The sequence below is a fragment of the Maylandia zebra genome, linkage group LG9 (assembly GCF_041146795.1).
Source record: "Maylandia zebra isolate NMK-2024a linkage group LG9, Mzebra_GT3a, whole genome shotgun sequence".
Classification (NCBI taxonomy): Eukaryota; Metazoa; Chordata; class Actinopteri; order Cichliformes; family Cichlidae; genus Maylandia; species Maylandia zebra.
The window spans coordinates 21,081,939-21,096,429 of NC_135175.1; the positions used below are offsets into that span (position 1 = coordinate 21,081,939).

Consider the following 14,491-nt stretch of genomic DNA (forward strand, 5'->3'; position numbering starts at 1 on the left):
CACGTCTGCGCCAACACCAGCAGACATTTAAATAGTGACATTGCCATCTAGTGGTGATTCCAGATATTAATGCAAAGTTTTTATTTTTTGTATGGCGGTTATTTGGGAAAGTTAGCAACAACTAGTGAAAGTTTCCATAAGTTTTTTTTTTTCCTGAAGGTTAATTTAAATAACATTTGAAGAGCGGGGATGTTCTCATAAGGCCGAGACAAATAGCCTTAGACAAGATTTTTCAAGAACCTCACCTTCATTCAGAAAACATCTCTAAGATTTTTATTTCTATTTAATTTTGAATCAGTTTTTTAAAATTCAGTTTACTATCATTGTATTTTTATTGCGATATGAACGTATTTATCAAAGGCAAATTTTTTGATCAGACTGACAAAGAAATTAAAATCACATCAATATTTTTGATTGAATTGTAACTGTTTTAAAAGTGCACGATATAATTTCACATGTATATTTTTAGCCTAGTTTTTAATTTTTAATTTTACCAGCATGTCTGGAACATTCAAAGAAAATTGTTGTGGTCTTCTTTAAAGCTTATTTCTGGGATTGCATCGGGGATCTGCTCCGAACCATGATGTTCACAAACGACATTGTAATCTGTAGTGTGAGTGGGGAGCAGAGGTAGTGAAGGTGGATGAGTTTAAATACTTACGATCAGCCATCCAAAGCAACAGAGAGAACACACGAGAGGTGAAGAAGAGAGTGCAAACAGGGTAAATGGGTGGAAATTAGTCTCAGGGATTTACGATGTAAAAGCAATTTTATCACTCAAAATAAAAACCTCAGATATAAACTAACCAGTAATAAAAATAAAGTATCTCACATTGACCCTAAATCACCGACAGGGGGCATTTTTTGCCGCCTAATGAAAAGGATTCGCCACCTTTCCCAGCAGCACTTCATTTCCCGTGATGCTCCACTGTTTGAAGCGGTATCCGTGGAAACGGCACAGGAAGTGGCGCGCAACTGTTGAAAAATGTCTCACAAACTGAAGAGGTGGTTTTGATGCTATTATTTGTCACCAGCCTTTAAAACGGCGTCTAAAGACAGCTTGGTGGGCGTTTCTCTTTATTAACCGGAGCTCCACGTTGTAAAAAGTATGTTTTTTCAGTTTTAACTTGCCTTTTAGCCTAAGATAGCTCAGCCGTACATCCTAGTTTAGTGAAAGTTACAGAAGCTTCGCCATGGGAATGAGAGTTAACAGCTAGCTTGTTGTTACATACTAAACACTTTTGGTAAATGAAACGTGTGCAGCCTTAACGAAGTCTCCTTGTCGTATTGTTTGTGAGCAGATGTCGTTTGTGAGAGTGGGGCGTCCACAGCAGCACGCCAAAGGAAAAAGGCCTGTTCGCCCCAAGAAGGCAGCAGCTCAAAGAAGAGAGTGGGTGGTGAGTATTGACAGCTGAACAAATACTAGAGACATATGAAGGCCAGTCACAACTAAGCAGGCAGTCTTGTACTTGTACATATTTCTGTGCAATTAGAAGACAGTCTACTCTTGCTTGCTGTGAATCTTCTCTACCATAATCTGAAATAGAAAGGTATGAGGAGAGATTATTTGTTTTCTAGAGGTTACTCAGATCATCAAGGAATCTAATTTCTTGCTAAACTAAAGAAACATGTTCATGGTGTAAAAAAACAAACATTCAAGCTAACCTTTTATAAGTTCCTTTATTTAGCCTGTCTTAACTTCTCAGCGTTTTGGTTTCAGAGCACTGTCAACGACCTCTCTGTGCACAAGCTGACACCTGCGGAGCTGGTAAGGTGCAAGAACATTTGCACTTTTTATTTTTTAAGTGTTATTTACTGTACCTTGGTCTCAAGATTGTCTGATTGTTCTTCTGGTTCAGAGTCATCGGCATGAGCTCCACAAGTCTCACAACAAAGCAGCAGCTCAGTGGGAGCTGAAAGAGAAAGCCCTGAAACGACGTCTCAGGCACGCAGGGAGCCCTGCACCCCTGGACCAGGCCAGTCTCAGCATCATCAGGGAGGTAAGTACAGTGCTGTGAGAATATATATATTTGCTCTGTTCCTGATTTTTCAGTTTCAGCATTGCACGTGTATCTGTATCTTTTTAGTGGCTCTTACAGTGTTGAGTTAAACTCAGTTGTGTGGCGTTGCTGCAGGTTTTCTCTGATCAGCTGCTGCTGCAGGATGTGTTGGCCCGTTCTGACAAAGCCCTGGCTGTGGTCAAAGACCTGTTTGGAGATGCTCCACGCAGGCACACCGGTATCTGGCAACTTGTTTTGTGTGCAGATAAACAGATGCAGTGACTAGATAGAATAACTTCTTGTCCATTGCTTTATGTCATTGAGATACCCGATTGTTGAACATTGGGTGTTTGTCCCAGTATTTTCATTTTGAAGAGCTACAAATTCTCTCTGATGGTTGCATAAGTATTGCTTTATGTCTAAATGTTTTTCCTCAGGACACCCCAGAGTGACTGTGGCTCCAAACTGTGACTCTGACTCAGAACTGCCTGTTCTTCAAAGACCAGATCGTCCAACTCATCTGTCTCTCCTCAGCCAGTCAATGATGGATCAAGAGGTGTGTGTGTGTTATTGAGACTGTCATTAGTAGCTTCATAATACAGCATGTGCAATGTATAATCTAAAGAACAACAACTATGCTTATTAGTTTATTTTATTTCTTTTAATGATCTAAACCCTATATTTAACAGAAAACACTCCAGAGGTAACATATCCAATGCTTACACTGATTAAAAAAAGTGTATTTTTAAATACTATACACCGTTTTGAGTTTTTATTTGCATTTTACACAATTACAATGATTTATTTCAGGCTCTTAATGAACTGGAAGCTTCAGAGGACGACCACAGAGACGATGCCCGTCCTTCAACCAGTTCAGAGTATCATGTAATCCGAAGGTGCTAATCCCTGCTAACTGTTATACACTACAACAGTGACAGAGATGCTGCTGTCACTATTAGATTGCTCATAACGCTTTTTTGCAGGGTCAATGTACAAAAAATGAAGGCGCAGCCTCGGGCTAGAGTGTCACAGCAACACAAAGGTCATCATCACAGCTGTCACCGTGGAGACAAGGATAATAGTCCCGTGACACCCTGTACATCAGACAGGGCACCAGCTCAGAGAGGTAAGATAAACAGATAATCAGAAGGTCTTAGTGCCATTAGAAGTGTGTTATATTTATTTTAAGTAGTGATCAAGAAATCATTTATTACAATCTGGCATTAGACGTGAAAATAAACACTTATCTAATGTCATTTCAGCTCTCAATGCCACCGTGGCTGTTCAGCGTGTTCGGTCCAGACAGAGTCAGTCGGAGGACGCCAGAGAGGAAACATCAGTCCTGGTTTCTCAGGTTCTTAATTCTGAACCGCCTCAGAGCAAGTCAGGTAATATCTGCAAGGGATGGATTTTCTCCAAAATGAAATACTCTGTTTGGAGATGAGATCATGTCTGTTGTTCTTCTTTTATATGCTGAACAGACTGGATCGGTAATCACACCAGCAGAGGCAGGAAGTGTGTTTCCCAGGGTTCAGAGCTGGACGGCTCCTCTGTTGCCTCTCTCAGCGGGGATCAGTCCAGTCTGGGCCTGCTGCAGGCCATGTTGGGTCAGGTGGAGTTGGATTTGGACGCACTGAGCCCTGATACAGCACCAACATCTGCACAGAGTCCCAAAAAGCACAGAACACAAAGCCTTACTGGATTTTCTGTGGCCTTGGTCTCTACACTGGGACGTTTGGTGCACCTCCTTAAAAAGGTACTGCCAGATATCAAAAAAGGTTTTGTCACACAAGCTTGTGGAGATTATTATTCAAACTAAAGATAATCCATGCAGGCTTTACTCACATAAACAAAAAATAAGATCGTGGTACCATTATCACTGCATCTTTTAGTTTATAGGATACATTCATTTCTTATTAAATGTTGGTTTTATTTAAAAAGTCATGTCATTGATGGGGATGCAAGGAGACACGAATTCCTAGTTTGAAATCTTTAGATAGCAGCAAAACCACATTTTAGAAATGCTTGATCTGTAAAATGTTTGTTACTATTACTGATTTAGCATCACTAATGCTGAAAGTCTCATGTAAATATGCTGAAGCACAGTTCTTATCTTTTTCAGGGGTCTTCACATTAGGGCTGCTCAATTAATCGAATTTTAATCACGATTACGATCTGGGCTTTCAACGATCATTAAAAATGACTGAGCCGATTATTAGCCCCTCCCTCATTTATCCGCGACACCTTAAAGGCCGTCTGTGAAAATATTGTCGGGCATAAACCAGTCCGTGGCGCAAAAAAGGGTGGAGACCGCTGATTAAGAGGACCCGAGGGAAGCTCGGAAAGCTAAGCAGAAGTTATTTGGAGAGGAGAGTGACTGCCGTTGGTTGAAAAGAGAGTTAAAAAAAAAAAAAAACTTCAGTGGTGTTGCACACTATTTTATATTATTTTTTTAAAGTCATTGTTAACCCTTTAAAGCCGGTCAGAGCAGCACGCTCCGTTTTGCGTAACTATTTTTAAATCTTTGTAGAATCTGAACCGTGTAAGCTAGCGCAATAATTTGTTTTGCATATGAAACCGGAGGAGTTGTACTTACATCTTATGCCATCAGCTTGTCCTCGGTCACGGTTTCGTTCCACATATAGCTTTGCAAAAACTGCATAAAAAGCGCTTGCAGGAACAAAAACATAATATTCCAGAAACACGCTTTGCCGTTACTATCAGCTGTTCGTAACACTTCCCACAGTAAAATGATGCACATGCTGTTTTCTTTGCAAATTTGCATCATAGGATTGTTTTTTGTTTTTCCTGCAGTATATAAAAATTGCTGTATCTCCAAAATAAAACTATGAAGACACTCAAAATAAATTTCCTGTGGTGGGAAACTATTTTTTTGCAACTTTATTGTATTTAAAGTTTTGAGGGATAAACCTCTTAAATTTCTCCAAGTAGAAATATATGTAAACAAAACAAAAACGATTTTCAATTTTTTTTGTAGTTTATTGCACTTTTTTGCAATTTATGTAATTACTATGGACTTAATGCATACATATTATTAAAATATGGGCTATAACAGTTGTATTGATGTATAGCAACTTGAAATGCTCCCACAAATGGCACTACAGCATGTAAAAAAAAAAAATAATATAAGCTCTGGTGGACTTGGTTCTATGGTAGGTCTTAAAGGGTTAAATAAATATCGTCAAATAATCGTGATCTCAATTTCAGTGAAAATAATCGTGATTATCATTTTTGCCATAATCGAGCAGCCCTACTTCACATTAATAAATAGAATTAGTTTTTAATTTGTAGGGCAGGTTTGCTTTGATGCAAATATTTGCAGTCTGCTATATGTGTTTAAATCACTGTCTGCCTGTAATGTGTTAGAGGGAAGATGAAGCTCAGGAGGCGGCACAGGAGAGGAGAAAACTGGAGGAGGAGCTGAAAGAGCAGCAGAGGCTCATTGATGCTCTCACTGCTGAAACCATGACTCTGAGAGAGGAGGCTACAACCCTGCAGGTGGGACTGGGCTTAGGTTATTGTTACTCCATCTATGCTGATAAATCATGAGTTGGTGACGATGTGCCTCTCAGGCAGGGTTACAGCAGCGGACAGCAGAGCTGGAGCGGAAGTTGGACACAGTGGTGTTGGCGATGGGAGGGCTCGGACTGCTGAGTGAACACAGTGGCCAAACCCCACACTCTGAGGTTAAAGTTGCAGGTTTGTGCAGTCTGTCTGTGTATATTCTGTCCAGAGGAATTTGGTAAATGGTGAAAATGGTTTATATTTTGGTGAACTGTTGGTATACAGGCTGTCAGTCTGCGACGGGTGCTGAGCGAGTACCTGTTTCTTCTGCCGTCCTCCTCTCACCACCTCAACAGCGGGACCACTTTCAGCATGTTCCTGGTAACTTTCTCACTTCCAAAATTATTATCTGATTTCAAATATTCAGCACAGAAATGATTCACCTTGAGGCAGCTAATTTTTGTTTCTCGTTCTTCCACAGCAACTTGTCCTGCGCCACCGCACCAGCAGCTTCCTGCTGCGGATCTCCTGCTCTCCTATGGGGACCTCCGCGCTCACAGCTCAGACTCTAGTCTCAGCAGTCTGCCCCTAGTTCAGCTTCCCTCTGCTTCCTCGCTATCGCTGACCTCTGACCCTCTTCGCTCACAGAGGTCTCCGGGCACAGTGCTAGCTGAGATTGCTCAGCTGAGCAAAGAGACCGATCTTATCAGGGCTCAACTCAGCCAGGCAAAGGGCCTCGGGTCAGGGGTCAGAGAATCGCTCGACAGTGGCAATGAGAGAAGAGGGTCGAGCTGCAGCAGCACCGGGAGAGTAACACCTCAGAGCGCTGCAGAGAGCAGGATGTCCGGGTCCAGCTGTAAAGAGAGGCGGAGCCAGCATGTGTGGACTCCTGAAGAACAACAGCTGACTCAACAGGTGAGATTTAAGGGGTTGTTTGAAGCTCTCTGAGAGCAGCTCACCTTTTAGAGGTGGAGTAGTGGCTCCCCTGACTCCGCCTAACTTTCTGACCCTTCCTTCATAGCGTGATGGGACAGGTGCGTCGAGGAATGAACTGCGCAGAGCCTTTAGGTGGCCTCCTCATTCAGATTTAGTAATGATTCACATGCGGTGTGTGTCTCGTTCTTTGTTGTTTTTTTGTTTTTTTTGCTTAGGCAACATCACCCAACACTTTCAGTGAAAACAGCGTGGAGCAACGCCTCCTGGAGCTGAACAGGCAGAGCGCTGCAGCCCGAGGTCGACTGCTGGAAATAATCGAGCAACAGAAGCAAAGTGTTTCAGCCAGAGTCTCTCCCTCTATCTCCCCGATCCCAGCTTCTGCCTTCAGCCCGAATCCAGAATCCAGTGGGTAAAAGCAACATGTCGCTGTCTGTTTGGAGCACACATGACAGTTTAAAATCATTACGCCTCATCTTTTGCAGCGAAACTCCTGGAGGCATCAGAGCTGCTGCCCGAGCGAGAGCTCCGGTCACACAGTGGTGGCGGTGAGGGTGAGAGGAGGTGAGTATCAGATCGGCTCAGGGAGGGATGTTATGACAAATAACAGCAAGGTTCTTTTTACCATTTCTTTTCCAGCACCTTAAACAGACACAAAGTGGTGATGTCAGGAAGAAGAACTGACTGAAGATCACATGATGTAGATGATTAATTATCTTTGCTGCAGGTTTGCTGGCTCTGATGCATCTTCTCACAGTTTTGAAAGAGAAACCAGGGATGGCAAAACACAGGTATACACACACACACACACACACACACACACACACACACACACAATGTGCATTATTTACATGTCGTTGCTTGGATTTGAAAAAAAAACTTTCTTCATTGTCAATAGATGGACAAGGAGAGAGCTCGAGAAGGCTGGTTTGCATTGTCTGCTCACGTGAGGTGACAAGAAGGACAACCCAGCATACCTGAAGATGTTTATTACGCAGAATGTTCTTACTATTTTTATCTGTTTTATTAATGATTGAATTAAAATGTTTTTACTTTTATACATTGTTTTTTTTTTTGTCTTCACTGTGACAAGTTTCTTTCTCCATTTGACGGACGTGACCCACATTTCCAATTTATTAGAATGAACTTCTGTTTGCCATTTCTTTGGGTTTTCCTCCTCAGTGTTACATCTGAGTACTCAGAAAACCCTACAGCTGAGTAATGTGTGAGCAGATGCAATTAATTTTTAATCTGTCTTCATTCAGTCTTACTTACTTGACTGTTTTTCCTTGCTGAGCAGTCTCGCTTTAATATGGAAGTTTGATTTGTGGTGGAGCTGTAATCTGCAAATACAGTCTGTATCTCCATCTGTTCGTTTATGTTTGAGGCTGTTCATTGGTTTCCTTATCTCACATATACGAAGGTTTATAAAACTGTCTTAATGTATAATGAGTGCCTTGCAAAATGTGCTTACACCTCTGGTGCGGTGGTTATGTAGTCTCTAGTATAATATGTACATGCACTGTTTCATTTTACAGTATACTGTAATGATCGTCCTTCCAGGAAATTTGAACCATCAGACACTTAATACCCTTTGAATTTTTTTCTGCGCCAGTTTGAAAGTTTGAACATTTCCAGTTTAGAAATATCTCTGTTTATAGAAGGAAAACTAAACTAAAATCAGGCTTTATTTGACAAGCATATGCTGGCATCCATGAAAGAGTGAAATTTAGATGCAGACACTCTCCCATGATGCCAGTGGTTTTACTTGGAACCCCTGTTGGTAATGACACATGCGGTTTTTCAAACCTTAGCTCATGATTAATAGTAGGTAGGTCAGCTACCACGTCCATAGAGAACAACCTCCACTAGGGTTTAAATAGCTGGGACTCTCCACCTTTTTGTTTTTCAAGCTGAACAAACCTCTTGGATGAGAAGTGAAATGTTTTAAAGGAGTCCAGCTGCCTCTCTTAAGACGACCATGACCTGATTGACTAGGAACCTACACAGATATGGAGTCAGCATGTCTTGTAGATTTCAAACGACATGCAGATAATATAGAGACTGTATCCAGTCTTTGTTTATCTTGGGTCTGTGTTTGAGTCCTTCCTGGCAGATAGAACAGTTCATTTTACCTGAGATTTACCGCTTAAAGCACATATGATAAAACACTAAATGGATCTAGGCAATCAAGATTTGAGACTTGCAACATAAGAAAATGTAATTTTTCAGAAGCTGACCACGCTGCAGCTGTCAGCCAGCAACCAGGACAGCAAGCCGGGCGAGCTCATCTACCGCGTCACCAAACAGACGAGCCTGGGACACCTCGAGCATGCTGCCAGTCTAGGTAGACCAGACCTATATGTCAGTGTTTTTAGAAAGGACGGAAAAGTAAAGATGAACGCCAAACTAAACCAAACCAAACTTTTCCCACCGCTTGGTGAGTAGTTGGCATCCTACATGCAAACTGCAGATGACTATGGCAATCTGATTGCAACCAAAGCAATCACAATTATGTTTTTGGTGCAGCAGACCCTGATTTCACCTGGCAACCACCACAAACCAGTGGCTTTACCCCCCAAAGTTGCCAGGGGTGTGCAGCGCTGTGGTCGATTAATCACCTCTCCGGTTTGAGCCTGTTCTAAAGTGCCTGTTGGTGTGATGGAAGTATTTAAAAAAGTGACAGCAGGGTGTGGAGACGGGAGCTGAGCCGAGGAAGCCTTCATGCATCAAATACCAAGAGTGTCAGGGGAACACCGGGGAGGACGACAACAAAACTGAAACAGGGAGCTAAGAACTTAATCACAAAAACCCGACTTCACTACCGTATGTTTTCAATGTTTTTCTCACTTTTTACAGAATCAAAGTCAAAGTAATGTCAGTACTTCCAAGCTTTAAACCCTGCATGGTCGTACTCTCTCCTGCACTCCATATTATCCTTTGTTGATCTACACACGTCTGTTGCTGCCACGGACGTCGCATGCTCGTACGTCATTGTACGAGCATGCGACACTCTCGCGAAGAAAATGACGAGGATTAGTTACGCAGTAATGTAGCCTGCTTACGGGAAAGTAACAGTAATCTAATTACTGTACCTTTTTTGCAATAGTAATCCCTTACTTTACTCGTTACTTGAAAAAAGTAATCAGACTATGCGGTGTTGCCCATCTCTGGTCCAAATACAGAAAGTATCATAGAAAGATTTAAGGTATCGTGCCACATTTGGCCTCTGACCTCTTGTTCATGGTTAATAAATTAAGAGTCAAAGGGAAAGACAAATTTGAAACTTTGTTACTTACTACCGTTGTTTGGAATAGATAGGAATATAGGGAATTCCATATTTTTATTTAAAGACAGGACTCACATGTTTTCATTTCTAGTCTTTAAAACCTGTCTCTACCCATCTAGTATTAATTCCTTCTGGTATACAAGTATGTATATTATGCACACACACAAACACACATGCTGCTATTACCCATTTCTTGTTTTTATACCTAAGATGAATTATTGTTGAATGAAGACATTTTTCAAACACATGTAAAATGAGGCCAATTGTGTTTATTGGGTAAAGGAAAAGGTAGAAGGGGGGAAAGGGGGGATAGAAAGAAGGAAAGAGAGAGGAGAGAAAACCCCAACAATCCCCTCTGAGCAAGCACCAGGCGACAGTGGATAGGAAAAACTCCTTTTAAAGTGAAAGAAACCTAAAGGAGAAACCTATGGCAGAACCAGGCTCAGGAGGGGGCAGTCAACTGCCGGGACTGGTTGGGGGGTGAGGGTGAAAAAAGAAAAAGGAGGGAGGGGAAGGGGGAAAATGAAGATGGAATAGAGGTGGAGGAAGATGAGCTTACATCAGGTGAGAAGCAGCAGTGTCCCTCCTCCAGAACCAGTGGAAACGTTTTCTCTTCTTTTTTAGATATTCTTCCACCAGCACTTTTTTCTCAATGATGAGGGTTTTCAGCTCATCCATTGTTTCTGTGTTTTCTTTCTCAAGTTTGTTGCATCTTTTCACCATGTCTTCTAATTGTTCTTGTTTTTCTTTAAGATGGTCTTTCAGTTCTTTAACTGTTGCCTCCTCTATTTGCTTTGCCTTGTGCACATCTGTGTGCATGTCTTCCAGCTGCTGGTTTCTCTTCTGGATATCTTGAAGTCTACACTGCAGGTCTTTATGTGTTTTCTGTTGTTCTTGCTTTTGTGCCTGGATTTCAGTGTTTTTGTGCTTCAAGGTCTTAGAAAGTTCTTCAAGTTCTGTATTTTTTCTCAGCATTGCATTGATGCTACTCTGCATCGCTGAGCATTGATTTGCCAGTTTTTTCTTTTCTCCTTCCAGTACAGTTGTTTTGTACTTTGTTTCATTATACAGTTCTTGGAGTTCTTCATTTTTCCTCTGAAGAATAAGTTTTTCTTCTTCCAGTTGTATTTTCTGTTGGTCTTTTTCTTGAAGCAGCTGGTTATTTCCGTGCACTTTTTTATCGAGCCTGATTTGGAGCAATCTGTGTTTTTCCTCCATCTCGTCAACATTGGAGCCCATTTGTTTCAGTTTAATTTCCATTTGCTTCTTGTTTTGAAGCAACTGTTGATTTTTGTGCAGAGTTTTGTCATGTTTCACCTGCAGAGCTTTGTATTTTTCCTCCATGGCTTGGAGTTTGCTCTGCAGGTCGCTCTGCTCTACGGGCTCTTGTTTTTTGTCTTGGAGGATCTCCTTATTTCTCTCCAGAGCTTCATCAAGCATAACTTGCAAGCCTTCATTTTGTGTCTTGATGTTCTTCATCTTGCAATACATTTCTTCCTTTTGTATTTTCTGTTGGTCTTTCTCGACAAGGTTTTGTTTTCTGTTGTTTCTTCAATTCACGAGAACAAATAAGAGATAAGATAAGATAAAACTTTATTAATCCCTCGGGTGGGTTCCTCTGGGAAATTCGGTTTCCAAAAGCATAGCACCGACAGAAATTACAGAATATTACACACACACACACACACACACACACACACACACACACACACACACACACACACACACACACACACACACACACATATAAATACAGAGACATATATAAATAAAATAAAATATACGAAGGGGATAAATAGAATAAATAGGAATAAAAATAAAAATACAAGTGAATTGCACATTTCGAGTATTGAGGTCTATTGCACTGTTGACTATTAACAAAAGTATTGCACAAAAGGTATTGCACAGTGAAGTGAAGAGGCACTACAGCTTAGTTGTTCCCCCCTCCTTTGTCCTCCTGTTTCCCCTCCCTCTCCCCTCCAGAGAGGAGTTAAACAGTCTGATGGCGTGTGGGACAAAGGAGTTTTTAAGTCTGTTAGTTCTTGTCTTTGGGAGAAGCAACCTGTCACTGAACAGACTCTTCTGGTTGTTAATGGCCGTGTGCAGAGGATGCCCAGCATTGTTCATAATGTCCAGCAGTTTTTTTTAGTGTGCTTTTCTCTGCCACTGTCACCAGAGTGTCCAGCTTCATGCCGACCACAGAGCTAGCCTTCCTGATCAGTTTCTCCAGCCTGGATGAGTCCTTCTTTGCTGTGCTGCTCCCCCAGCACACCACAGCATAGAAAAGTACTCCAGCAACCACCGACTGGTAAAACATCCTCAGGAGCTTCCTGCAGATGTTAAAAGACCTCAGCCTCCTGAGGAAGTACAGTCGGCTTTGGGCTTTTTTATACAGGTGCTCTGTGTTGCATGACCAGTCCAGTTTATCGTCCACCCACAGCCCGAGGTACTTGTACTTGTTGACCACCTCCACCTCCTCCCCCTCTATCTGAACCGGCAGTGGACCTTCTCTGGACCTCCCGAAGTCCACAACCAGTTCCTTAGTCTTTGAGGTGTTGAGTTGCAGGTGGTTTGTGTGACTCCATGCGACAAAGTTCCTCACCAGACTTCTGTACTCCTCTTCCTGATCATCCCAGATACACCCCATGATGGCCGTGTCATCTGCAAACTTCTGAATGTGGCATAATTCAGAGATGTAGCAGAAGTCAGAGGTGTACAGGGTGAAGAGAAGAGGGGGCAGCACAGTTCCCTGTGGTGCTCCTGTGCTGCTGACCACAGTGTCAGACGTGCTGTCCTGATCTAAATCTACCTACAGTTACAAATAAAATACCTGAACTGTAAAATGTTCAAATCAAGGATTCCCAGAACTGTAGTTTCTAACCCAGCGTCCACATAGAAGTTATTGGCAAATTGAAAAAGAAGGTTGGTTGCAAAGTGGTTTGCAGAAGAAACGGCTTAATAAACACAGCTGATATGAACTTTGTTTGTTGGATACATTGAAACTTATTTGAAATAATCATAAATGAATCATCTTTAAAATATACAAGACACACCAAAAATCATTTTAAGCCATCGCATCACCTTCTGTGGTGAATTTATCTGTTTGAGAAACAAACGGTTCTCAACACCAGTGGATTTATTTTTCACATGTTCCAGATGTGAAAGGTGGTGGTTTTAAACTTGGAAAACTGATGCTGTCCATTAACAGAATAGACAAGTTAACTACTTTCCCTTACTTTTGTTGGCTGAATCTCAATGTCGAGATGAGATACAGAGGTAAACACGTTTTTTTAGTTGGCGCTGTGATGTTGGATATGCTGATTTCTGTGTCTTGAGCCAGTAGTGAGGCGATGCTTCTTAATAGCTGTATTTTTGCTATGATGGCTTCATCAGGGACGCTGAAATTGAAAAGAAAACTTCCTGCTCAGCTGAATCATAGTGTGACATTGTGAATGAAATACCCAGTAATGAATTCTTGCACTGTGAGAGTCCCGCTTTAAAGCAAAGATGATTTCTGATGTCTGTCAGGCCACCAATCTGATCACCAAGAAGGAGCTGCTGACCATGGACCCGGACACAGATGATGGACAGCTGGTTTATGAAATCTCCACAGAACCAAAGCACGGCTTCCTGGAGAGCAAGCTGAAACCTGGGAACCCCATTACCACATTCACACAAGGTACAGAAGCTCTCTCTGTGGCCTTTATATTTACAGCAGTAACATTTTAACTTATTAGATAACCCATCCCTCTTGACTTCTCCTCCCCAGACAGCTTCAGTCCTTGTCCACAAAAAGAGTCATTTCATCAAATTTATCTAGAGAGTCTGTATTTATAGTGTTGATCCTTCTTCTTTGAAACGTTTGCAACTCTCTGTGGCATGCTGGACCAATCAGGGCCAAATCCTGATTGGCCCAAAATATTATTTTGGTTAAATATTGACTATTTAAGAGGCTGAAAATACTTATTATTTATTTTATTTTTCTTTGTGAGGCTGAAAATACTTTTAAGTTTACTTAACATGTTGTCTACAGTTTCTGCAGTTCAGCTGTTTTCAGTTAAGAATGGATAAACCTCACTGTGTTTATGTTGAACCATTTTTGCACTACATTTTTTGTACTATTTTGATACCTACAGCTCCTAAATGGTCTGAGGCACAGTTTAATGTTGGCACTGAGAAATACACTCAACAAAAATATAAACGCAACACCTTTGTTACTGCTCCCATTCCCCATGGGATGGACGTAGAGACCTAAAATTCATTCCAGATACACAATATAACCATCCCTCCCAAACAGTGGTCACAAATCAGTACAAATGTGTGGTAGTGGGCACATCTGCCATATTGAGATAATCCATCCCACCTCACAGGTGTGCCACATCAGGATGCTGATCTGACATCATGAGTAGTGCACAGGTGTACCTCAGACTGCCCACAACAAAAGGCCACCCTGGAATGTGCAGTTTTTTGCGCTATTGGGGGTCTGGGGACCCAGAACCGGTCAGTATCTGGTGTGACCACCATTTGCCTCATGCAGTGCAACACATCGTCGCATGGAGTCTATCAGATTGTCAATTGTGGCCTGTGGAATGTTGGTCCACTCCACTTCAATGGCTGTGCGAGGTTGTTGGATATTCGTGGGAACTGGTACACGCTGTCGTATACGCCGGTCAAGCACATCCCGAACATGCTCAATGGGTGACATGTCCGGTGAGTATGCTGGCCATGCAAGAACTGGGACATT

The 14,491-nt window shown here is 41.9% G+C and overlaps 1 protein-coding gene across 1 annotated transcript; it reads left to right on the plus strand.

Moving 5' to 3' along the window:
* Positions 1-935: 935 nt before the first annotated feature.
* spice1 (spindle and centriole associated protein 1) lies at positions 936-7,516 on the plus strand. Its single transcript, XM_004546705.3, has 18 exons — positions 936-1,106; positions 1,302-1,397; positions 1,721-1,768; positions 1,860-2,000; positions 2,136-2,238; positions 2,438-2,556; positions 2,811-2,896; positions 2,984-3,126; positions 3,263-3,388; positions 3,482-3,756; positions 5,388-5,519; positions 5,594-5,720; positions 5,811-5,906; positions 6,007-6,440; positions 6,677-6,866; positions 6,944-7,022; positions 7,186-7,249; positions 7,357-7,516. Exons 2-18 carry the CDS (start codon positions 1,302-1,304, stop codon positions 7,411-7,413), a joined length of 2,316 nt encoding a protein of 771 aa, XP_004546762.2. The 5' UTR covers positions 936-1,106; the 3' UTR covers positions 7,414-7,516.
* Positions 7,517-14,491: the final 6,975 nt, after the last annotated feature.